At 37.5% G+C, this 27,823-nt stretch overlaps 1 protein-coding gene across 1 annotated transcript in view; it reads left to right on the top strand.

Annotated features, from left to right (window-relative positions):
- Positions 1–27,823, top strand: part of LOC124372073 (ankyrin-1-like) — a gene marked incomplete at both ends in the record, with an annotated part of 69,289 nt that overhangs the window by 18,615 nt on the left and 22,851 nt on the right. Inside the window, 12 exons of the mRNA XM_046830437.1 lie at positions 10,544–10,810; positions 12,043–12,306; positions 12,992–13,098; positions 13,191–13,437; positions 14,635–14,841; positions 18,485–18,629; positions 20,902–21,101; positions 23,048–23,245; positions 23,988–24,194; positions 25,123–25,254; positions 25,347–25,553; positions 26,929–27,631. Of these exons, the coding sequence (XP_046686393.1) occupies positions 10,544–10,810; positions 12,043–12,306; positions 12,992–13,098; positions 13,191–13,437; positions 14,635–14,841; positions 18,485–18,629; positions 20,902–21,101; positions 23,048–23,245; positions 23,988–24,194; positions 25,123–25,254; positions 25,347–25,553; positions 26,929–27,631 (2,884 nt within the window). The remainder of the gene's footprint in view (positions 1–10,543; positions 10,811–12,042; positions 12,307–12,991; positions 13,099–13,190; positions 13,438–14,634; positions 14,842–18,484; positions 18,630–20,901; positions 21,102–23,047; positions 23,246–23,987; positions 24,195–25,122; positions 25,255–25,346; positions 25,554–26,928; positions 27,632–27,823) is intronic.

Raw genomic sequence — 27,823 nt, 5'->3', positions numbered from 1 at the left:
GGTAGAAATATGAAAAGGTGACTCAATGTTTAATGGCGAAGGTGGCAAATCAGAGGAAGAAAAGACAGAAGAAAAAAAGGCAGCAAACAGATTGCATACTTCTTTAGGAGAAGATTCTTTTCTGCCTTCGTAAAAATATTCATCTACACTCTGAATATTTGTCTTCATGTTATTCACAAAAGCCCAGAAAGACTTAACATTGGTGGGAATTGCAGAATTGATGTGGCCTATATAGTCTGAATAACACTTTCTACTGAGGGCTTTGCATTGATTTCTAACCTTGCAAAATTCATTATAATCATTGAGTCCAAGGCTACTTTTATAGATCCTATGAAGTATCTTCTTTTTAACCACAAGATGTCTCAGGTCAGCTGAAAACCAACAAGGAAACCTCCGTCTACCAATAGTCTTTGATGAGGTGGATTCAAGTACGACCCTGTGTATGCCATCAACATATTCGTCAAAGTACTCATTAGGATTGTCTATATCAAAATAGGTGGTTTCCAATACTTATGCTAAGCCTCCTGAAGATATCAATCAAGTTGCATCTACGAAAATCAGGGATGGTTGTCTCACCGGCATGATTACAATCAACTCTAAAATTGATAGTGGTACTAAGTGCCGGGTGGGCATTCTCAACTGGTAAAAGGGGATCAGGAGCTGGCACCATATAGAGGAAACGAGAACTAAAACAAGATCAAGAAGTACTCCTCGAGCATTAGAGATTCTGTTGACCTGAGCCAAGTGGTGAGTAGAAGCAATATCGATAATAAAATTGTGAAGCCCTAGTAGCCCCCACAAGCTTAGGATCCAGCCAGTTAGTTTCAGGGGAATTGAAATCTCCCACCAGAACAATGTCCTCATGGTCAAGCTCGGAAGCAATCACCTCATCTACCATGTCGGCATACTGAGCATAGGAATTGGCAGGCTGTTGCGGAGGTATATACACCGCTGATTAGCAATCGAGAAGAAAGAGACGATTTGATGGAAATAAACAAAGTTTCAATACCCTGAGCTGAAGGGTGTATTTCGGTAGCTCTGATAGAGGACTCGACTGCAACAAGGACACCCCCTCCTGATGACTTGTTACTGGTATTGGCCGAACGATCCATACGGAAGATAGAATAGTTTGACAGACCCAATTCCTCATTTCCAATATCCTCATGGAGGTTGGTCTCAGTTAATACTAATACATCATATACACAAGTTGCAATCGCTTCCCGTAAGACATGATAGAGAGGTCATTGCGCCAAAATTTATCTTATCAAAGCACTTGCACATTATGAACTGCAATTACGATTCAGTTACTAAATAGCCTAACACTATTTGAAGGCGCTACGTTTTTATGTATATTTGTCTAAAATAAATTTCTGATTGAACTTAAAGTTTGAGTGTTAGACCACTTTATAATAAAGTACATGTACGTGTACAATAGCTATAAACATACACTTGTGAAAGATTTTCTTGATCTTGGCAATAAGGTTAACTTTACATCGGCGTTGGAAATGTAATTCACTTGAACCAGAAGAGCTCATACACGGCTAAAACCTTACGAAAAGCGTGCGAAGGCATGGGAAACAGCTAGTACACTATAAACCAAACTTGCCAATATCAAAGAATCAAAGCATTTATTCGTTCAAAAACACATTTTACAAGTTATGAACACTTCATACGTTTCAAATTCAAATTTTCTTTATTGCAGTAGACAATTTTTTACAATATTGTAGATCATGCGTCTAACTTATTCTAATAAAAGTTGTGTTTTAAAAAATTAAATCTTAACAATGTTACATTGATTAAACATTCTTTTCGTTTCTTTTCGTTTTCGTTTAATAGTTGAATTTAAATAATGCTTATTAAATTAAACAGTACAAAACATATTGACATTATTAGAAGTATTTAGTTACTACCAAAATATATCCTTAATTTTATATGGCATTCCTTCCAAGAAACATTTTTTTAATTTAAGTTTAAAGGCATGTTCTGAATTTGCGTCTTTAATATCAGGGGGCAAGGCGTTATAAATTTTCACGCATATGTGATAAGGATATTTTCCATAGCCCATGGTGGAATGCCTGTGAACTGCCAGCATGGTTCTGCCTCTCGTATTGTATGAGACCTACTGACAGTGAAGAGGCTAGGGTTCTTTTTGACAAAAATGCCGCAGACATAATGCAAAAAACAAAGACGCCGACAAACGTGTTCCATGTGGAAGTCCAAACCGAGGGACTTTTCCACGTATAGACCCAGAAGCTTTGTAAAAAGGTCATTTAAAGAACTATCTTTAGAGAGGATAATGAAGTCTAAGTTCACAGGCGGTTTTTGTTAACATTTAAAAGGACGCTAAAACTACTCGTCCTATAGTGGAACTCGAAAATGTACCACCTCGTGAATTAAAACTTTTAAAGTAAACACAGGGAAATAATTGCTGATCCTATTACGTAGGGGTGGTAATACTATAGAGGTTAATGATAAAGTATTTTCAAAAAATAAAAGTATGTTTGAATGTATAGAACCCGTTTTTCAAGTATTTACTCATTTTCACCGCTTCTTCAACAATGTAGGATACTTACAGCTTATTCTTAGTTATTTAAGGAACTCAAAAGCTATGAGTGAGACAAATGTTTCATGGCTTGTCAACACTGTTTGAATAGTAAATAGTGTCTTTAATAATATTAATATAGTATACAGTCAGTTAGTAAATTTGGATAAAATAGCCGAACCTATCATCAATGATAAGCAGTTAAACTGTTATCATTAATTGGTAAATACTAATTAGTACCAATTAATATCTGTGAACTCGTTATTTTCTTACAGTTCTTAATATTGAACCTTTGCTAACGTAATTTATACTCACTTCTATAATTACCTATTAATATTTCTGTCCACTTATCTTATTTATGTTGCAAGAACATTGCAATTGAAAATAATGAAATAATTCAATCGCGTCTGTAAAGTATTGAGCAGTATAATAATTCGTTTTACATAAACAACTAGCTGTATCCCTTGGCTTCGCACGCTTTTCGTAAGCTTTATCCGTTTATGTGCACTTCTGGTTCAAGTTAATTATATTTCCAACGCCGATGTGGAGTTTGCCTTGTTGTAACGATCAAAAAAATCTGTAAAAAGTGTATGTTTATAGCCATTGTACACGTACATATACTTTATTATAAAGTGGTGAACACTCAAGCTTTAAGTTCAGCCAGAATTTATTTTAAACACAAATATACATCATAACTTAGCGCCTTCAAATAGTGTTAGGCTATTTAAGATACGTAACTGTCTGGTAATTGCAGTATTTAAAGTGCAGACGCTTTGATAACTTTTAAATTTTGCAGCGCCGTCTGGTAGTGAGTACATGCATAGCATATAAACCTTGTACGTAAAAAACACATATACATACAAATTTTCTTAATGATCGGTCAAATAGTTTCTGAGTATATAACGGTCATACAATGTAAACACAATGTAATATATATAAAGCACAGCAATTTTTACTGGTGACTTCCTGTTTCCGGTAAGTTACAGGGGTTTCAAGATAGTCGGAACTAAATACTAACGATAACTCAAGCAACCATTTTATTGAATAAAACCCCTACCGGTAGTTAGAGCCTGCGCTGTGCCTTGCTACTTAGGTGTTGTAGCCCAGCTGTAAAACTGAGGCTCTAACCGGAAGTCTCAGGTTAAATTTCTGAAGAAATCCCAAAAGTTATTGTATTAATAAACTTGTATGTGTTCTTTAACAAGGACAATATCCTGTAAACACACCCAGATCGCCAGATGATTCCTTCCATATCTGAGGTCAAATTATCGTACAGATAAAACAAGTCATCTTCTCACTCAGGCAATGTTCTTCACAAGAGTTTAGTGATTTTAGTCTTTAGATTTTAAGAAATTCTTTAAAGTGGCATTTTTACTAGGCAAGCGTCATATGTAAACCTATGGGAATGTAACACTGAAATCAAAATGAATAAATATTGGCAATGAATTGGACAACTTATTCCATTAAACTGGATTTTTTTCGGACATTTGCCATAGTTCAATGATACAAAACAAATCACTACGTTTCGACATCTGCAATCTGATCTCTTCCTCAGATGATTAACTAACCTAATACATAACTACAACCTAGGTTGTATTTATTTATTTATCTTTCAAGTTTTTATTGCGTTGACTATTTCTAACAAACTAGAACTTCTGACATGAGTTTAAAAATTGAATTCACAAAAAATGGGAAACCAAAAATTCTGTTTAACAATAATAAATACCGTGAAAGCTATTCATTAAAGTCTGGAGAAATTATTTGGCGCTGCCTGGGAAGGAACTGTGGAGCCACAATTAAATCTAATTCAGAGAGGGACGACCGTTACTACAGTCAACTGTAAACACTCGGGTCCACACCCTGTTACGATGAGAGCCCTTACATCTCCACGGATGAGCTCATCGTTGCCGGCTACTCCACCCGCGGCCGAGACCACTACGCCCCGCTCTTCTACGACGCCTTCTCCAACGCACCCTGGGTCTCCCATTGAGGCGCTGACACAAACTGCAACGTCTGGCTACCCGTCACCCGCTACGCTCGTCACACCATCTCCTTCCGTATCATCGCCCGATGCCGTCTCGGACTCCGCCCTTCCTCGGAGTTCAAGTGGGTTGGTAGCCGAAAACTTGGAATTGAGGAGGCGTATCGACCAACTTACGGCTGAACGAGAACAAATTCTCGACCACTCTATTCAGTCGGACGCACGTCTTCTCCAATTCACCGATCAGCTGTTTGTAGCGAACTTGTCGACGATCAAGACTCCTGGTGGCCGTACAGCTGATTGTGCCGTACAATGTGACCTGTCGTCGTCTAATGCCTGCCAAGACCCGCGCTGCAGTGAGATCCGCAACTTAATTGCCAGTTTCAAGACCACCGTGGAGGTGCTGGAGGCTGAGTTGGAGTGTTTTAAGGCTGAAACGGTGAAGAAAAGTAAGACTCGGAGCGATTCAGAAAATGAGGGCTGGGTGGTGGTACAAAATAAATCAAAAAGAAATTCAAAAAGTAACCCAAAATCTGAAAATATTTTATCCGAGCATAAGCGCCATATAAAATCTGTTCAAAAAAAACAAAAATTCAAAATTCAAATTAACAAAAAATGCCCACAGGAACAACATCTCAAATATATCGCACATCCATCATCCAGGTAATAACCACCCCCAAAATGTTAAGGGTTCGGAGAAAAAAAATTTGCCATTTCCAGCGGTGTATATCGAGGGTGACAGCCATGTCCGTCATCTGATCGGCCTTGTTCGACAGCGCGTGAGTCCATCGACCAGGGTGGGCGGCACCTGCAGGCCGGGGGCCAAGCTTCTGACGGTGACTGATAATGGTCTACCTCCGCCTGGGAGCTGCTATGTCCTGTTCGCTGGAACAAACGATGTCGCCGCCGATGAGTCCTATACCATCTTCGAGCACCTAGAGCGACAGTTAACTGCTCGCCTCAGCTCGTCGTCGGCCGTCATCGTGTCAACTGTTCCGCATCGACATGATCTCTCTATGGACCACGCCATGAACCGGCGTATTGCCCTCGTTAACTTCTACATCGAGGAGCTGTCTGTTCGATATAAAGGAATAGAGGTGCTAAATTTCAACGAGATCGGAAGACGCTGGTTTACCCAACACGGTATGCACTTGCGACTGCCTGGCAAGCGGCTGCTGGCTGAGCTACTGTTGGGGTGTCTTGATCGTTTCGGTCAGTCACAAACCACCGACCCCCAACCTCGCCTGCTCATGCTGCCTCTTCCACTCCGTTGTCTTCACTGCCTGTACAAGATCGCCAACAACTGAGCTCGGAGGCACTATCTCCAACGGCAGTGCAGCCTGTGGAGCCGGTCATCGTTGGGTCCACTACGTCGAGACCAGTTCCTCTACTTATGACGCCAGGACCTGCTTCCTCGAGATTCGCGCTGGTGCCATCTCCAGAGGGCGCGATGACACGTCCTGGCAATAAGACATTCGCCGAGGCCGTCAACAGCTGTCCGCCTGCCACCTCATCGCCGGTGCCTTTGGTCAAATTTGATTCTGTTTTTTTAGGGGCCCCACGCCTGGCCGACGAACAAAATTGACTGACGTTACCCAACAAATACAAACGAGTTCAAAATTTCTCAATCAGATTCAAATCCGACTGCTTCACCAAAAATGCCCAATCTGCCACTAACAAGCTTGACGAAATTCAACTGATGTGTGCAGAAATGAAAACAGATGTACTTGTATTAACTGAGAACGGTTTTAATGACAAGAACATCGACCTATGCAAAATTCCAAATTTCACATTGGCTAATTCATATTGCCGACAACTTTCCAAAGGAGGAGGAGTCGCCATTTTTTTTAGAAAAAAATTATACTTTTTCTCCATTTTCACCCATAAAAACTAGCGAAAAAGATTTTGAAGCAGTTGGGATAAAATTCAATTCAAAACAGATCAAAATTAACCGTCATCGGAATCTATAGGTCTCCCAATGGCAATGAGGAAAATTTTTTTACACATTTTGAAGCCCTACTGATGGACTTGACTAGCCATCAACAGGATTATGTCCTAATGGGTGACTTCAACATTAATGCAATGGACACTAATCATCCTTCCACCAAACGATTTTTCGACTTGTTAAGGTCATTTGACCTAGAATTGTTAGTCAAAACGCCAACGCGTGTGACACATTCAACACAGTCGACAATTTACAACATCATCTCCAATCTATCAAGTGTCGCAGTGTCCGTGGTCAATACAGCTATCTCGGACCACTATGGCCAAGAGGCCATAATTAGTGGAGTAAAAATCGAGAGGGAGCTAAAAATCACGAGAACAATAAGAGACTTAAGGCCAGGAAACATCGCTCTTCTCAACACTTCCCTTTCTAAAGAAAATTGGAAACACCAAGATTCAATTCATTCAGTAGATGAGCATTTTAAAAGGTTTAGTGATACACTCAACTTTCATCTTGACATGTACTGTCCACTCAAAACCATAAAAGTTTGTCCCAAAAAGGGGTAAAACAACAAATGGATAACTAAAGGAATTTTGGTTTCTAGAGAAAAACTAAAGATTTTCTCAGAAATCCAAAAAACGTCCCAAAATGAAGAATTTAAGCGGTTTTTTCCGAAATTACAAACGAATTTATAGAAAAGTTATCCAAGCTGCAAAGGCATATGATGTTTCCAAATCAATTATATCTTCCAAAAATATTTCTAAAACTGCATGGGACATCATCAACAATAAAAACAAATCAAGTAACAAACAAATCAAATTAAAAAGTGGTGATAGACTTGTGGAGGACGCGGTGGAGGTTGCAAATAGGTTTAACAGATTCTTCGGATCTGTGGCTTGTGAGCAAGGCCCTTGCCCATCACCCCCACAAGGAATCACAAGACGTAGGCAGTGTCCAGTAGCCCCTCCATGGCACTGGCACCTGTCGTTGAGGAAGAGCTTGAAAAAATAATTCAGCAGCTCCCAGCCAAAAAAACAAATTATTTAAATTCAATGTAAACGTGGCCCATAAAAAATTTTTCAAAGCATATTGTGAGACCATTAACCCAATTAGTAAATTTCTCTTTTGAACAAGGAGTTTTTCCCTCACTCCTCAAAACCGCTAAAGTAACCCCTATTTTCAAGAAAGACGATCCCCAATCCCCACAAAATTACCGGCCTGTCTCAATTTTGCCAGTTATGAGCAAAATATTCGAAAAGCTTTTCTTGACACGAATGCTTCAATTTTTGAATAAACACAACCAGCTATCGGAAGACCAGTTTGGCTTCAGGAAGAGCATGTCGACAATAGACGCAGTTGTAAATCTTTTCGATATGGTTGTAGAGGGACTAGAACGTCGGGATCACACATTGAGTGTGTTCCTGGACTTATCGAAAGCATTCGACTGTGTTGACCATGTTACAATGCTTGACAAACTTGAATCTCATGGCATCCGAGGCGTGCCTCTCCAGTGGCTCAGATGATTTCTAAGCCATAGAACTCAAATTGTCCAGATCTCAAATAAATTATCTGAACCAATTCACCTGAGTTATGGTGTCCCACAGGGCTCAATTCTCAGTCCAATTCTCTTCCTGATCTATGTCAATGATGTAGGTTCATCACTTCTGCACGGAAGACTAGTGCAGTATGCTGATGACACGACTCTCTGTTTCACTAGCAAATCAAAATTGACTTTGGAACAGCATAGTTTTGTTGAAATTAACAACTGTGTCCAAAATTTTAACAGCCTCAATCTTAAAACAAATTCTGCAAAATCCAATTTTATAAATTTTGCTTTACGACCAGTAGATAGTCATGATGAGCCAGCTGTTATGTTGGCTGACACTATGCTGGAAGAAGTATATTGTTCGAAATTCATGGGAATATACCTAGATCGAGGGTTGACTTGGAACGATCACATCGACCACGTTTGCTCCAAATTGGCCTCAGGCATTTATGTTTTGAGGTCTCTAGCCAAATACTGCCCGACTCAAGTTCTGATGATGGCGTATTATGGCTTGATTTACCCCCACCTCACTTACTGGGGGCTGGTGTTGTGGGGAGCTTGTGCAAACAATCAATTCCTGAGAGTGTTCAAGCTGCAAAAACAAGCGATCCGCATTATCGCTAAATTGAAATTTAGAGAGACGTGCAAGGAAGCCTTCAAAAATTTGCAACTGTTGACGCTGCCCAGTCTCTACATCTTGGAAACAACTCTGTTTTGTATGTCTAAATGTGCCATGACGAATGGCCGAGACATACATATGTATGAGACTAGAGGCAGAGATAACTACCGAACTGGTAGACACAGAACGGTGGTTTATGAACGCTTGCCTTCACAGGCAGGTGTTCAATTCGTCAATAAGTTACCAGATTCAATTAAAAACACTTCAACACTCAAAGTGTTAAAAACTCGTTTGAAACGCTTTTTAGTGTCAAAAACATTTTATAATGTTGACGAGTTTTTTGCTTATGATTGGGAGACCACCAATTAAAAAGACAAAATTCGTCGCTGGAAGTGGGAATAATTGGTGAATGAATGGATGTGGGTACGTTTGCAAAATTGTATGTTTGAATGAGATTTCTTGTGGTGTGTTTGACAAAAATTTTAGCCAGTAAAAAGTAAAAATATGACATTTGCCATGCGTTGTATAATGTTCCGGCAATAAAAAACTGATTTGATTTGATTTGAGGTACAAATAAACAAATCATACCAAAGCGGTGTGACACGCATTAGTCAGAATAAGTTCCGATAAAAATTATGTTTGTCACATCGCTCTGCTCGCCATCCCGGCTGGTGATCACATAATTAGGAGCTCGATATTAGACACGTGTAGCTAATTGTAATTTAATTTCTTTCATTTATAAGTTTTATACTAAACTTTAACCATCATTATTGAACCTAAAATGTCTTTCCAGTTCAACCTTTTAAGTGCAATCACAAAAATACCAAATCCATCGGAATTTTCATATGTTCATGGTTTTCCAATTCCTTTGTAAACGGCTCATCATGAGCTCGAAAAATCGTTGTGGGTGCTAGATGTGTAATTTTCTAAGATCTCAGCCTTAAAATGCGGGCTTTTTAATTAAATATGATCCCTAATCTCCAATCTTTATTTTATATTAAAACTCGTGTTCTCTTATAAAATCCAACACCAGTTTTATACTCGTAGAGACAGCTCTTTTTCATGCAACTAAAGCTTTTCTCACAATTTTAATGTCTGATTATAGATCATGTATATTATAGTAAGAGACTTGTCACCCCCAACCTTACAGTACCGATCCAGAATATCCTGGCACTCCAGAAGCAGCGCAAAGGTCCTTATAGGACTAGGTGCTATTTATAAGCTTCTTGTCCTAAAAGAAAAACAAAATGGAAGTATTGTGAAGGAAACGCGATTTTTCCGAACATTTGCCATCGTTCAGCGATACAAAAATCAGTAAAACTACGTTACGATATCTGCAATCTGATCTCTTCTTCACTGAATTATAGTGTTACTAATTTTTTGTACCACTTAACGATAGCAAATGTCCGGAAAAATCATCTTTCCGTCACAATCTTTCTATCATCAAAACAAACTTCAAACATCTTTGTAATTGTAAGAAAGATACATGTAATTGCAAGCCTAGCTGTATACGCAGTTACCGCACCCCACTCCCTCCCCTCACCATGCGGTGTTTCCACATTGTGATATCAGCTGATTCTTAGTGTGAAGCGACGCGACGATATCTCGCTTCGTTCCGGTTGTTAACATCCGATTTGTTATTCGGCGTTCGATTATTCTGCATGTATTTATTTTATTGTTATTTTTGCTCACGGCCAATGTCAAGTGTAAACAAGTGTTATTTAAATTGTGGAGATAAAGGAATCAGGAAGATAGGTGAGAAGTAAAGATGAGCAGTAACGGCCACTCGATTGTTGAATTCAATCGATTATCGAATCTCTAGTTATTCTTCACAGTACCACAGCCCAGGCTTTCATCGATATTTTTCGAATATAACATTAATACCATGTGTAATACGTTTGTCCTGACAGAAAGGGGAGACGCCGCTACATCTGGCATGTGCCAACTGTCACGCAGACGAGGTTCGGCACCTGCTGTCCTTCGTCAAGTCTCACCATGGTCCCGAGATGAGCTCGCAGTTCGTCAACTCAGTGAACGAGGACGGAGCGACAGCTCTGCACTACGCGGGCCAGATCACGAAGACCGAGATAGCGCTTAGAGACAACCCCACAGAGGACAAAGAGGTCGTGAGGCTTCTGTTGGAGGCTCAAGCTGACGTTAACATACAAACGCACAAGGTAAGACAGAGTATTGCCATTTGTGACCGTAAAATGCTTTCCAGAGACCATGGTCATTCTTGATATGGTCAAAGCCAAAGAGAATCCAAACCTAGACGTTATTCGCTCACTGAGGTGTATTAGTTTGGATCAGTTAACAAAATCTACTGGAGTAGTGTTAGATACAGAAATCTTTATTTGCTATCATCGAAATGGAAACAGGCGTCATGTACTTCTTTCTCTTAGGACAAGAAGCTTATAAATTACACTTAGTCCTGTAAGAACCTTAGGAACCGCCTCCTATCGAGATCCATGAGGAAGAATTAGGGCACTAATCTCAAAGTCATGTCCCCTCGGAAGAAGGGGAGGCCAGCTCTGAACCAGCCTCTCTAGTAAAAGCAGGCAGGACGTGTGTACAATCTGAATACTTTTTTCTGAAGCGGACAATACAAAGTTTTACAATGATAATTTACGAATTAACTCTTTCATGCACAGGAAAAACACAATATTTGTTCATCTAAAATTAATGTTTTATATAGATTTTTTTATTATTAGCAAACAAAATTGACATGTAGTATTTTATATTATTTTTTTTATTAGCGGTTTATTAAAAAGGGGTGTGTTACATATATGTAACACCGTGCAGCACATTACATATTTATTGTAATTTCACTCTCGTTTTATTTTAGGCTTTATTATAAAAATACACAATAATAGCGATCTTATTCAAAATTTATTTTGAACATTACACAAAAATATTGTTTGAAAATCTAAATATAAATGTTAATAAATGTAAGAGCTTAACTAATTCACTTTTTTCATGAAGGATTGGAAAACAGTTTTTGTTAATTTACAATTATTTTAGCCTATTTACTAGGCTTAGTTAACTACATCAACTATAGACTACATCTAAAGAAGGCTTAAATCACTTGACTTACCACATTCACAAGTAAATATTATTATAGCATGTAGTGAAACACGTTCATGACTCTACATAACCTCAAAAAACTACGATCTGTAGTGAGAACCCAAGCCTGAGGAAGACAGAGCCATCTAGTAGAAAGCAACAGAACTACACTCACTAGTTTGCAAGCATGTAGCGCTACTGTGCTAACTCCTAGAGAAAAAAAAATAGGTAACGTCACAAATATGTAACACCGTGCAGCACAGACGTACAAAATGCGTTATTCATTTGTAACACTATGCGTGAAAATGTTAACCTAACCTGTAACTCTGATATTCTCTGTTTCCAGATGATGGAGTCGGTGTTCCACTACATCGCAGTGACGGGGAATAACGATACACTGCTGGAGATGCTCGCCCATATGAACGCGACCGAAGCGCAGAAGGCGCTGAACCGCCAGAACGCGGTGGGCTGGACACCTCTGCTCATCGCTTGCCACCAAGGGCACATGGAGATGGTCACAACCCTCCTGGCCAACCACGCCAGGGTGGATGTCTTTGACAACGAGGGCAGATCTGCTCTGCATCTAGCTGCTGATCAGGGATACCTTCAGGTAGATTCTAGAGATTTGGTTACTGAAGAGCATTGTAGTTTATGGATCTATCTCGTCTAAACTATCCCAAAGCACTAATACTTTGTGCTCGGGACTTGCATCCGGAGTGGTCTAATTGGGAGTGCCGATGGCCGAGCGGTCTAAGACGTTGGACTTTTGGTCTGAGTTAAGGATAGCGCAGGTTCAAATCCTGTCTGTGACTCTCGCACTTTTTATCAGTACTATTGATCTTGTACTGTAGTGACTTTCCCCCTTATTCTGTTTGATAAGATCCTCTCACAGGCCAGTGGCTCATGATGACGGGCAGAATAAGGCTTAAAAGGGGATCGGCCTTTCCTTTAAAAAAAGTCCTGTGCAGTGACAACGCCTGGACTAGACATCAAGCAGCTTTTGGGTATGTTAGAACCCTTTTCTTTCCCTTATTTACTTTATTCTGATTGTTATTATCGTATATATTGATACCTCCCACACCTGACGAAGAGGACTGATTCCAATCCTCGAAACGTTGTGTTATACCTCTTATAACCTGTAATGATGGCAAATGTCCGAAATTATGTTATCATTTACTTGAAAATAATTTTTGTATGAATCCAAAAGTGGTTTATAATCATTTTTAAGGCAGTCTAAATTTAATTTTAAAAACAATCTAACGATTTTAGTTCATTGTTTTATACGTTTTTTTTAGGTGTGTGATGCCTTATTGACGAACAAAGCGTTTATTAACAGCAAGTCGAGGGTTGGTAAGACAGCGTTACATCTGGCGGCTACCAAGGGATTTGCTAATCTTTGCAAGTAAGTTCTCAACGATAAATCCAACGTTTGTGGGAGACTTAGCATTCATGTATTACTCTTGTGGTATACCACAACAACTCTATTTCTTATAGGTTCCTTATCCAAGATCACAACGCTACCATCGATGTGCTGACCCTGAGGAAGCAGACTCCTCTGCACCTCGCGGCGGCAGCAGGTCAGCTGGAGGTTTGTCGTCTGCTGCTGGAGCTGGGGGCCAGCATTGACGCCACGGATGACCAAGGACAGAAGCCCATTCATGCGGCTGCGCAGAACAATTTCCCGGAAGTCGCCCAACTCTTCCTGCAACAACACCCCAGCTTGGTCATGGCTTGTACCAAGGTAAAGATATTCCTGTACAATTTTCGGATTTTCTTTAACAAATTCTTTGAAGATGAAAATCTCCCTTCTTCATTTGTCTGAACTGAATTTGAAAGTGATGTAAAAATCAAGAAATGTTTCAATGGCAGAATGTTTAAATATCATTCTCTGGAATCATTCATTTGATGCTATAAATATTATCTTTTCAACATTGTTGATCTTGCTGAATTCCATGCTTCAAAATTAGGAACTACTGCACTGCATTTACAGTGCTAACATGTTTTGCAACGCCACTGTGAATTCAACAAAGCACAGCATTATTCAAACCGACTTCTTCTTGATTCAGGATTAGCATGATGTACCTTTTTACAGAACACAATATCTTAACTTTCTCACAGATTTATAAGTACGCCTCAATTATGTATATCCAAAAGAGTTTATTTATGTTCAATCTAAATTCATCAAATAGAACTACCAGATCTAGTAATTATGTTTTATTCGAAGTACCATTTTTACCAAGGAATCGAGTAGACATCAGTTTTGTTATCTTGGCCCAAAGTGTTGTATATTGACTTTGTGAGATTCTTTGGCAATAAGGTGATATTTGATAAAAAAAACATAAAGTTAAAATCAAAGCTATTAACTTTGCAAAGGAATAAGTTTAAATAAGTGTTAAAATTGTAATATATGAAGCCATATATATTATTTATATTGCTTGTTACAACTTAGGCTACACTATTTTTTATTTATTTAGTTTGTAAATGTTAAACTGTATTGTTTACCAATCCAGTTCTTTTTACGTACTATGAATTTCTTCTTTATAATTTATTTATTATTTGTAGCCAATTGGAATGTTTTTTTTATTTGTTATTAAATTTCAAATTATATTGCTTGTTACCACCTACAGTGTATATTTATTTATTGTTGCTTGTAAATTTGTAATGCTTGTCACTTATTCTAAATTATATTATATTAATCTCCTGGTATATTATTTATTAAATTTAACCTACTTGTTGCTGATTTGTAAATTTGGTTTAAGTGAAGACATTGTTATCAGAATATAAATTGGACAATGAACACTAAAGATAATTGTAAGTATTATTCAACTGAACTCCCGCACGCGCCTCTTGAAGTGCACTGGAAGGTAAATTTTATGTATTTTAGAAAATAAAGAAGATTGATCTTGAACTTGTTAAGACTATGCTCTGCATGTTCCAGGACGGCAACACCTGTGCGCACATAGCAGCGATGCAAGGCTCGGTGAGGGTGATCGAGGAGCTGATGAAGTTTGACCGCACGGGAGTGATCTCTGCCCGTAACAGGGTGACAGAGGCCACCCCACTCCAGCTGGCCGCGGAGGGTGGACATGCAGACGTGGTCAAAGTCTTGGTGCGGGCAGGTGCCTCGTGCACTGATGAGAACAAGGTGGGTTCTCCTTGATTTAGTGGTCTGTTATTAAATAATATAGCTAGCTAAAGGAAACAGGATTTTTCATTTTCCATCGTTCAGTGAAACAAAAATCAGTAACATTACGTTTCGAGATCTGCAATGTGATCTCTTCTTCACGAATAACTAACCTAAGACATAGTTACAAACTAGACTAAAATAACAAATCACACCAGAGCGTTGTGACACGCCTAAGTCAGGAATCACAATCACCATGTTGAGTGTCAACTTCAGTAACTCTAAAAGCACGCACTTGATAAATAGCTAAACAACGCTAATTATTAAAACTGAACTACAGAATACAGGTCAAAAATACACAGTAATAAATAACAAGGAATACAAGGTCATTTTTTGTTTCACTCAACGATGACAAATGTTCGGAAAAATTCTGTTTCCTTCACAATCCTTCCATGTTTAAAAATAAACTTCAAACATAGCTAGCTAATTGCATTGAAGGTGCGTCCTGAATGTTCTTACTTACTTGTAATAGAGATATATAATTACAAAACATAGCAGTAATATTTTTATCAATAACACAGATTTTAATTCTACATCATTGATTTATATCAGTAGATAGAACTCATTCCAGATTAAACTGGGTTTCTCCTGAAACTTCTTCAAACTTCATTATTGACGCAATAGAACTCTAAGTAGTTTTATTGTGTCAGTCTCAAATACAATTGGCTAATAAGTACTAAGCATCATAATTTTATAGCAGTGAATAAATAAATACTGCGCTGTACTAATAACTCCCTCACCTGACGAAGAGGATAGATACCAATTTTCGAAACGTTGTGTTATACCTTTTTGTAACCACAGCGATGGCAAATGTCCGAACTACTATTATCCTGCCAAACCTTCCATCGTCAATAACAAACTTTAACCCTTTGAAGCACAGTGGCATCATAGTGAAACCACCTATGTTTTTATTTCTATTCCTTTCCCGCATAGTGGTGCATATACGAAACCACCTTCCAGAAGTGATTTAGGACGCATTCTAGCGGCAAATTACGTAACCGCTCCACTAGATTCGCCCAAATCCCGGCAGGAGCGTTGTTTGCCACGACTGGGTGAAAGAAGAGTCCATGCCTTGACTGAGTGTGACATATTTGTATTTCTTTTGTGCTTTGATCACTTTTGGTAAGTACAAACATATATTTTCAGTATAAATGTACTTAAATATATACATATAAACTATAATAATTAGATTTGAGATGCCAGGCGAATAAATATTAGGCGTTATTGTGGTGGTTTCACCACATGACCACCATGCATTTGGGGTCGGCCGTCGTTTATACTACTGTACGTACCAGTTGCTAAACCTGTTTTATATTGTTATTTTTACTATATAAAACTACTTATTACATTTTTTACAACTGCTTATTGATTTCAGGGGGTACTATAACCATGGAGAACAAATCCATAGAGGCTTGGCTGGCGGAAACTGAAGACATCCCATCTGACCATGAATCAGAGGACGACGAAGATCAAGTATACCCGGATGTTGCTGAAGGAATATACACAGTTGCAGAAAATGGAATCTTAGAGGTAGATTATTTGGACCTAGCCCAAACAGCTGAAGGTAATGAAATCCCGATTTTAATTATTAATGAAAATGACTTTCAAGATAATCATAGTGCAGAGGGGGTAGAGCCTGGCATTCCCGAAGGTAATGCAGTCTTGGACGTTCAAAATCAGCCTATGGACGTTCAATTTGATGAGGACTCTGAGCCTTTGGCTAACAGACTTTACAAAGATAGTGTTACGTGGTATCAAAAGTACTACTCACCCAATAAGTCGTATGATTTCAATGAACGCACAGGTCCCCTAATTGACGCTTCAACCCCAGTTGATGTGTTTTCAGCTCTTTTTCCCGACGATCTAGTTGACAAACTTGTGTTTGAAACCAATGTTTACGCTACCCAAATAGGTGGGGGCGTTATCAGATTTCCAACAACAAGGAAAGAAATGAAAGTGTTTCTAGGCCTAAATATCCTAATGGGAATAAAAAAACTTCCCTCCTACCGTGATTACTGGTCTTCAGAGGCAGATTTGAGAGATGACTACATATCTTCATACATGTCTGTGAACAGATTTGGCTGGCTTTTAACAAATTTACATATAAACAATAATAATGACATGCCCGAACGAGATTCTCCTAATTATGACAAACTATATAAGATCAGGCCTCTCCTAAACAAGCTTCAAGAAACCTACAAAGCATGCTATGCTCCATCTCGATTTCAATCAATTGATGAGAGCATGATTCCACTCAAAGGTCGGAGTGGAATCAAGCAATATATGCCAGATAAGCCAACCAAACGTGGGTACAAAGTTTGGGTGAGGGCTGATGAAAAAGGCTTTATCAGCCAATTTCAAATCTACGAAGGTAAAAGGGCTGGAATAGTTGAAAAGAATCTTGGGCAAAGGGTAGTAACAGAACTCACTGAAGAATTAGTAAATAAGAATTATGTAATATATTGTGACAATTTTTTTAGCTCAGTCAATCTAATGATTTACTTACAGAAAAACAATATTCAAGCTTGTGGTACAACAAGAGCTGACAGACAATTTTTTTTTTCCAAAAGAGTGTTTGCCTGAAGGGAAACATATGAATCAAGGAGAACATGACTTCATGTCAACTATGACTGGAATTGTAGCTGTCGAATGGAAAGACAAGAGAGGTATCTACTTTCTTTCTAATTACCACAATCCTAACGAAGTGACAACTGTAAACAGAAAACAGGCAAACGGTGAAATTGTAGCTGTTCCATGCCCTATATTAGTAAAGGACTACAATGCTCACATGGGCTATGTCGATAAGGCAGACATGTTGAAATCTACCTACTCAATAGATCGCAAGTCCAAAAAGTGGTGGCACAGAATCTTCTGGCACTTTCTGGACACAACCATAGTAAACTCTTTTATCATATTTTCAATGCTATCCCAGGGAAAACCACTGACACTAAAAGAGTTTAGGAGAAGCGTGTCAAAAGCCCTTCTGGGAGTACCTCGTGGAGAAACTAGAGGAAGACGAAGTTCTTCAACTCCAATCAACAACTACAAACCAAAGGTTCCACAAGAACTTCGTTTTACGGAAAATGCACACATGCCAGTAAGAGGAACGTCTCGACGTTGTGCTCAATGCTCCAGCAAAGAAGAAGTTCATCGGTCGAAATGGGTATGTGAAACGTGTGGTGTTGCCCTTTGTTTGAGTGAACTAAAAGATTGTTTCCGAGCCTATCACCGAAAGGAATAAATAAAAAGTGTCCACATATGAAGTAATAATAACATTATCAACACAATCAGTTTTGGATTGTTAGAATAGTCATTTATTGATTGTATTAAATAAAAGTTGGTGGAGAAAATTTAATTTTATTTGCATACACCCAAAGACCGTACTTGCATAGTGGTTATGCAGTGAAACCACCTCAAAAATAAATATAAATTATGATTGACAAAATCTAAAAATAAATGTACTGTACTTACAAAGGTTATTTCTATAGGGAAACAATATAAAATCACTAAAATATTCATTTTTTGTAAAACGTGCTTCAAAGGGTTAAACAAAGAATCAGAGAAATGTGTTGGAGTAATCCTATAGGCCTACATTTTTTTGTAGGCTGGGTTCACAGCCGTCCATCTCGCAGCCCAAAACGGCCACGGGCAGGTGTTGGAAGTCATGAAGTCTTCCCAGTCCCTCAGGGTGTCCAGCAAGAAGTTGGGAGTCACAGCTTTGCATGTCGCTGCATACTTTGGACAGGCTGGTAAGGTTCTACTATTCGTGATTGATATTTACTCTCAAGTCACTCAGCTTACGTTTTTTTAATCTTACAAAGACTCATTAGCATATTACAATTTAGAAACATCATTGTTTTTAAATTATTAGCTAGCATCAACTCACATATGATATAAATTTATAAATCTAAAACAAACACTCCAATAATATACTTTTTTATTTCTGCGTTGCCTTTCATGCTCAAGGAACACATAATCAGACCCACATAACTGAATAAAAGTTGTTCCAATAATAATATAAACAATTTTGTAATAAATAAAAACATGTCATTAAAAATACAAGGAGATATTATTCTATGACTGGACAGTAAGTGTATGTATATATAAAAAATAAAGTTGATATTTAGTTAGATCATGTTAGGAAATCCAAAGAATAACCTAAATGAAGATGAAAAATCTGGAATTTATTAAATTATTTGTAACAATTGTGATTTAAAATACATTAGCCAAACAAAAAGGAAGGTAAAAAGAGAGCTAAGGAACATAGAGCATGTTTGAAATGCTAACAAGAAGAAAAATCGGCCATGGAAAACATGCACTTCAAACTGGACACTCATTTTCAAATTCAAAATTATTACGAGAAGCCAAAAACAAAAAATTCCTCAATGCATATGAAACCATTTTTATAAAGAAGAACCAAAATAATCTATTAAATAATGCCTTTTAAAAATTCACCGCTACTTTATTTGATCTAACTAAATATCAACTTTATTTTTTTATACTTAGCCTACATAGACTCCTTGTATTTTTAATGACACATGTTTTTATTTATTACAAAATTGTTTACATTATAATTTTAACAACTTTTATTCAGTTATGTGGGTCTGATTATGTGTTCCTTGAGCACGGAAAGCCTCATAGAAATAAAAAAAGTATATTATTGGAGTGTCTGTTTTAAATTTATAACTAATTCCAATAAGAACAGAGCGTCTAGAAATGTAAACTCACATATGGTTAACAAGGAATCTCCATGACGTTTAAAATTATGACCTTTCACTCCAAGTCCCTTTATTTCTCAAGATTCTCCCTCCATAGTTATTCTACAAAAAAGGGCACACAATTGATTTTCATATTGCTAAGATATCACTCAGTATTGTTCGCCTAAATAGGTCGATGTCATATAGAGATCAAACTATATATAAGCATAGCCGAGTTTTTCTTTAATCTATAGAAACATAACTCTGATTCTGTTTTCCTGTATAAATTGTATAGCAAGGTAAGAACTGTACCTGGTCAAAGTAAAAGAGATTCATCAATGAGAAATGAAAAAATGAAATAAAATATGAGTTTATTTCCACAATTTTCACATTGAAACAGAGATTACAAACATGTCTGCAAATAATTTATTTGTTAGAAAAGATATTAAAACATTGTAATTTTTGAATATATATATTTTTTATTTGAAATTAGCTTACATGGGCAAGCAGCCTGTACGTAGGCTAGAGACGCTGCCCTTTACAGAAATTAATTTTACCTTGTTTTGCCGGGTAAGGTACAGAGACGAAAGAACAACAATAAAATTAACAAATTAAACTATTTGGTGCTAAAAATATATTTAATTTACTTGGACTGATTATGAACTGGAAAATGGAGATGAATGACAGTTGTTGGGGGGAAAGAAAGGACCAAGGTCAAGTCCGCCCTTATTCAGATAAGATTAGGACCTCGGCTCCCTCTAGGCCAATTTGCAGAAGGAAGAAAATAAAGTTTTTCTTAAAAATGGAAATTGAAGTTGATTCGAATACTCGAAAAGATTGAAGTTTTTGCAAATCTTTCTGAATAATACAAGGAAAATAAGAAAGGAATTTGTTATAGAAACTTATTTAACTAACCTTGTAAGAGGTATTCCGACATTACTAGCGTGTATGGTACTATAAGAATGTGATGCTTCTGGGAAAATTATCTATAGATATGACCTAAAACATGCTTTATGTACAATTGTCGCAAGGATAGGAGTGAAGATTCAATGAAAAGAGCGTCAGTAGGATAGCGCTTATTTTTACTTAATCCTGCTTTTAAGATGCATTTTTTCGTTATTTAAAGAGGTTCCAAAACTGATTTTATTGCGCCCCCTCCAAGCAATTATTTCAAGAAAGAAGAGATTGGACATAGGCGCAATACGTTATTTTAAGTTCCGTTGGAGAAAGGCTCACTTTTCTTTGATTCCCTACACATCCAACCAGCCTAGTTTGAAGTAGCTATGATCTTACAATGTAATAAGAAGTATCCTCTGCCCAACAGACACAGTGCGGGAACTGCTGGCCAGTGTCCCCGCCACTGTCAAGTCTGACCCACCGACAGGAGCCAGCCTGGTGGGAGAGCTGGGTAACGAGTCCGGCATGACATCTCTGCACTTTGCCGCTTACTCGGGGAACGAGAACGTGGTGCGGTTACTGCTTAACTCCGTTGGAGTTCAGGTCGACGCTGCGACTTCAGAGAATGTAAGTTACCTTCTCCAATGTCTCTGAAATAATATCAGGTTTTTTTTTTTGGTAAATCGTGTTTTGGAATTCATTTTGTGATATACTTGTCCGCAAACGATAAAACTGTAAATACCATGGCTATTTATTGTTCTGTCACTTTTCCATCAAAGGAAGCTAGATTGAAAGATGCGTTTGTGTTTCTTATATTTTATTAAACACTTCTGATTATGACGGTTTTAAAAAGACTTACTAGAGATAAACCGCTCGCAAAGAAACCTGCGCAGAAGCAAATATCTAAGCAGTCCGCACATGAGGGGCCCCCTCCAGTGGTGGGGAGTGGGACAAGCATATCCTCGTCTCCGTTTTATCAGCTGTGTGGATCGTGTCTCGCTTGTGCCATTTTGTTTACACTGCATCTACTTACCTATTATAAGTATATTGTATCTTTGTGTGTAGGCCTATACAAGCGTAAAATATTAATTTAACAAACTAATGTAGCCATAGACGCATCCAGGGAACTTGCATTTTGTTGTCAGGTTAGCCGCTAAGTGGTCAGGGGATGGAGCAAGCGGGCGAGTGCCGAGCAGTGGTGGGGATACAGGGAGAGAGTGGCATCACAGCGGTGGAGGAGTATTTACCCCACCCTGCGTGAACTAAAGTCGCACAGTGTCTTTTTGTAAGCGGTTTACGTATAACTCATTTGAAATTTTGCTTGCTCCATTAAAATTCGGCCATGCAAACAGTCACCAAAAGAATTTCTATTTATGCGATTAGAAACCCATTCCTCAGGGAAATGCAATGCACCCAAATGGAAACATATCATTTCAAATGGTCCTAAGGCGTGATATTGCACTGCTGCAGTAACGGCACGTTTATATGTCGGTAAATAATTATTATGTTCTAAACCCCTACGACGTCTTCCGTCTTGACGTCTTTGTTCTTCTAATCGTTATTCTCGTAATTTTCAGTAGCTACACGCTGTGACGCACGCTGCCGCAAATCTTGTAGACGTCGAAACATCTAAACTATGAGACCTTTCTGCTCGTATAATGTTACTTAAGGTTTGCAGGCATTTGGCTTTAGCAGTACGTGTAAGACGAAGTATATGAAATAGATAAATAGATTTCATTTAAGGAGTGAAATTATTCATCAACTTATATTAAAATCAAAATTTCCTTTCGGTTTGAACCTTCGTTAATTTATACAACAAAGTGTATTTTTACTCTGGCATTTCTGATGAAACATCAGCTGTGAAAATTGGCTTACTACTGTTGTAAATAAAGAAATAAAAAAAATAAATAAATATTGACTTTGTATCAGTTCTCATTGCTTGAAAACATGGATAAAACGTTTTCTAAAATTGAAACCTTGCTAGATCGATTCATCGCACCCCAAACCCTCTGCATACTAAATTTCATGAAAGGTGTTGGAGCCGTTTCCGAGATTCAGATTATATATTATGTTAATATATGAATATGTAGCCTACAATATGTTATATATGTTAATAACAGAGAATATAATAATTTTGAAAAATATTCATAGACAAGCAATCAGAAAATTTGTAATTAATGTACAAAATCAAATTGTTTCACTATAATTTGATGAATTTCAGTAATTTCTGAATGCCTGTAATTTATTGTCTTGAGAAAACGTGTTCTATGGCCTTGTACTTATCGAAATTTTACCTACCCAGTGTCCATGTTACTACAGGGATATCCACAATAGAGTGTAGAATTTTGTTTACTGAGCATTTTCTATAGTGTTATATATCTCCGAAAAATAAATTTAAATATCTGTGTATTTAGATTTGCTGGAATAAATAACTAATACAGAGGGTCACTATGTTTGGTTCAACAAAAATCAAATACATTCATTATAATCCTAATTAAAGGTAAAAAAGTTAGTATCGTAACTGAATAAAACATTTAGGCTACTGAAAAATATGAATTAAACTTTTGATGTAGGGTTATAACCCACTTCACCTGGCGTGTTTCGGTGGACACATCACTGTAGTGGGCCTGCTGCTGAGTAGATCAGCTGACCTGCTACACAGTCCTGACCGTCACGGGAAGACTGGGCTACACATCGCTGCCACCCACGGTCACTATCAGATGGTTGAGGTGCTGCTCGGGCAAGGCGCAGAGATCAATGCCACTGACAAGGTTAGTTCACTTTCTCACACATCACTGTAGTGGACCTGCTGTTGATTAGATCAGCTGACCTGCTACACAGTCACTACCAGATGGTGGAGGTGCTACTCGGGCAAGGCGCAGAGATCAATGCCACTGACAAGGTTAGTTCACTTTCTCACACATCACTGTAGTGGGCCTGCTGCTGAGTAGATCAGCTGACCTGCTACATAGTTCTGACCGTCACGGGAAGACTGGACTACACATCGCTGCCACCCACTGTGCTAGTTTAAATGTGCTACTTTAACAGATTTCATCTATTTTTCTGGATTATGTTACAACAGTTAAAATATTGTTTAATATTCATGAATTCAAAGCTCGTGATATTGTATTTTAGCTTATTTTTAATTATTTGTAAACAAAGATGCTATAGGTCCTAGTATTTTTATAGTTAAGATTATAGTTATTGAAATAAATCTCTACCTAGATATTTAAAAAAGTATTTGACAAACTATGGTCACTAATATAGTAAATATTAAATATTTTTTAATGTTATAAATTTATTAGTCTTCTTTATCAAAATAGTACTTAAAAGTTTTGTTTTTGTTGTTTTGTCACTCAAAAGGACTAAATGTTTAATTGTTATTCATATTACATTTTTAAATGCTCTTCAAAGGATTGGAGGAAATGGATCAACCTTTTGGCTAAATTATGGTATAAATTAAGGCTAACAACTCCTTATATAAAAATCTTCTGAGTTATTATGTATAAACAGAATGGCTGGACTCCTCTGCATTGCGCCGCGAGGGCTGGCTGTTTCGATGTAGTGCGTCTTCTCGTGGAGTCTGGTGCCTCTCCCAAGTCTGAAACCAACTACGGATCAGCGCCCATCTGGTTTGCGGCCCAGGAAGGTCACAATGATGTCCTTGAGTATCTCCTGACCAAAGAGCATGACACGTATAACCTTATGGAAGATCGGAGGGTATGTAAAGACGTTTAAGGAGATAAGGGTTTTTACAATTTTTACCTTTTTTTACAATTAATTACAATGCTTATACTTGACAGCTTGATTAGTATATCAATTAGTAACAATAAAGCAATAGCAGTAATAATAATATTGATATTTATAATAAAATACATGCAATGCAACTAACCATGCTCGATATCTTTGAAAGAGATATACTCAAGAAGATACAAAATATAAAAAGAGAACATACAATTTTATAACTGGATCGAGTTGAGAACAAATTAAAAATCATTATGATAATTTATGAGACGTTAATGCAATAATATCAATGTAGTGAAAGAGCATGATATAGTGGATTTAAATTGTTATAAAATGTTTGGTATTACAATGAAAGACTAAATAGGCATCATAATATAGACTATAAGACTAAGTAGATATAACGATAATAGACTAAATAGGTATAACAGTATGCTAACTCATAATGTATAACACGAATAAACTAAGAAGGTGCAACAAACAATAATAATATTTCATACTCCCAAAAATTAATTGTCAAATGAAATACAACAATGTTAGATAATTATGTGCTGTGGTTAAAGATCATGCAAGCAAAACATATCATCTATAGATGATGTACGTCGAATTTTATGTCAAACCTTATGAAACCATTTTCTTCCTTAATACTGAACTAAAAACAAATATAATCACATTTTGAAAAACAAATTAATGAATTAAAACACAAGATTGGTGAAATTTCTTTTAGTTCATAGTTTTGCACAGTATCTAAAGTAAAAGTTTTTGCAAGAGAGTTTTTTATTGTCACTTACACAGACCAGTCTTCAATTTCATCACACAACAGCTTAGTTACAATTATATTTGCTAAATTTTGAGAAGTCCTGTTCTGAGGAAAGTAGATTTTCATGGAAATTCTATAATGTTCCAGTTTGTCTACAACCTGATGGTCTGCAGCAAGAAAAACAATGACAAGCCAATGCAAGAGTTCATTCTTGTTTCACCAGCTCCAGTCGATACAGCCGCCAAGCTCTCTAGTATCTACATGAATCTGTCTAACAAGGTTGGTGACTACAGGTTTTGGTAATCACTTTTAGAATTTTGTAAACTCCTCTGGTCATTTCGTGTTCATAACATAATCTTGATGACTTGCAGGAGAAAGAGAGAGCGAAAGACTTGATATCGGCAGGTCAGTTCTGTGAAGGAATGGCGACTGAACTGCTAGCACTGGCAGCAGGAGTAGACTCCGCGGGTAGGATTCTGACGGCGACAGACCGACGGAATATGGAGTTCCTCGACGTACTCATAGAGAATGAGCAAAAAGAAGTGATTGCTCACACTGTGGTACAACGATACCTACAGGTAAATTATGCATGAGTGATTTGGTTAACTAAATATCATAATAAATTTTACAATTTCAAATTAAACAGTCAAAATGATTTTAATAAATCTGTTCAACATTCCATTTGTTTAGTTAGAGGAGTCAATTGTGTTTTAAACAAAACTAGAATGTATAAGAAGGATTTTATTCCTTATTACATTAAGCTTCCATATCTTTAGCAACGTTATCTCTTGGACCAAAATTATGGAATCCACTGCCAACTAGATTGAGATCACTGCCATTTAGTATTTTCAAAAGACAAATTGGCTTTTTCCTCTAGGAACACCCATTTTATGAAGTGGGTGCGTTTTTTGGGATAAATGATGAATTAAACAATTATTGTTGATCTTAGGAAATTCTTTTATCAGTAGTTGATTTTTTAATTTAATTTATTGCTTCTTTTAAAGATTTGGACAAACTGGAGGATTGCATTGCTCTTAACATTGAAGTGTACAATAATGTGTTTTCAATGTGACGACGTTTGACAAATTTCCATGTAATCTTTACCAGTAATAAATGAGTATCATTAAATAGGACAATATTGTATTTCCAACCGGTCAAAATAAACAAGTCTATTTTTAATTATATTCAACATAACATACATGTTTTATTACAGAAATCAATTATGTTTCATTGATTTAAAAAATTTAATATTTTTATACCAATATAGAGTAATAATAAGATAAAATATTCATTTTATTTTTAATTAATTAGTGGCAATACTGGTTAAAAGAACATCTGGTTCTGAATAGAATCGGTCCCTTACATATCACCTCTTCCTGCAACCAAGAAGTTTTCACCCTCTGGACACAACCAATTTTTAAAACTTCCTCCGTTTCTCGTTCCACCTGATTTCTTCAAATTTGTGGGTTCTGAAAGCTCTGCTGAGTAAATATAACTTTCATAATCTTGGATTACTAAAGGTACAATAAAAGTTGTATCAAATAATGTTAGTGTGTAGCCTCTGATCCAATTAAATCATAATAAAGATTACATATTTCATCCTAGATATTCCCACAATGCATCAAACGAGTCCAAATACACCAATATTGTAGCATAAAAAATGTTTTTTGTTTCTAATTGCTAGTTTGAAAAATGTTTGAATAGTCAAAATGAATAACTTTGCTTCATGGTTTAAAAGCTTCTGTTATGGCTTTCATGAAAGAGTGAGTATTAGTAAAGACCAAGATACCCATTGAAAATGCTGTTCACATCTATATGTTTTCTTTATCAACGAACTTAAAACTATCAAATAACATGTTTTGTTAATGGAGTTATTTATGAAGCTGTAACTAACTAAATTGCAATTCACACGAATGATGTAGATAGACAGTGACAGAGTCTGTTGGTGTACAGGAACTGTGGCAAGGCAGCCTGGGTTGGGCAGCATGGAAGACCATGCTGTTATTCATCACCTTCATCATATGTCCTCCGGTCTGGATTTACTTCACGCTCTCTCTCGGCCACAAGTACAACAAGATCCCCATCATCAAGTTCATGTCGTACTTGACGTCCCATGTGCACCTCATGATCCTGCTGATGTTGGTGGGCATCACGCCGATCTACCAGGTGGTCCGACCCACCCTCAACCCGTACTGGTACGAGTGGACTCTCCTGGTTTGGCTCTCCGGACTGCTGCTGTCCGAACTGACAAACCCGAGTGATAAGAGTGGCCTCGGCTGGATTAAACTGACAGTGTTACTTTTCGGAATATTCGGAGTGGCTTTGCACTTACTGGGTTACCTAATAGAAAGGCTATACTGGCCCACGCTGATGTACCTCAGGAACCAATTGTTTGCCGTTTCGTTTCTACTCGCTTGTGTACAGATTCTAGACTTCTTATCGTTCCATTATCTGTTCGGACCCTGGGCCATCATCATCGGTAATCTGATGAAGGACCTGGCCCGGTTTCTGGCTGTGCTCGGGATATTTATTTTCGGTTTCGCGATGCACATTGTCGCCCTCAACCAACCCTTCAAGAACCAAACGCCGGAAGAGATTCGGGCGGGGCAACACAACCATAAGTACGTCCCTCCCACTTATGGGATCTTCGCTGAGGGTAAGTCAATTTAGATTTTGGTGAATTGTAACTTAGTTTTTACTCTCACTTCGGATGTAAATACAATGCTGCTGCATCTTTACTTTGTGTGATAAAGATTAGCACACTGTACAGTGTACAGTTCATATAGAAGTGGACCCCACAAAATGCTCTATAAAATACTTCAACAATACACACAAGTTATTTAAAACT

The sequence above is a fragment of the Homalodisca vitripennis genome, unplaced genomic scaffold (assembly GCF_021130785.1).
Source record: "Homalodisca vitripennis isolate AUS2020 unplaced genomic scaffold, UT_GWSS_2.1 ScUCBcl_2486;HRSCAF=7308, whole genome shotgun sequence".
Lineage (NCBI taxonomy): Eukaryota > Metazoa > Arthropoda > Insecta > Hemiptera > Cicadellidae > Homalodisca > Homalodisca vitripennis.
Note: the sequence above shows the minus strand (reverse complement) of the source record. Positions and strands in the feature narration are given on the sequence as shown.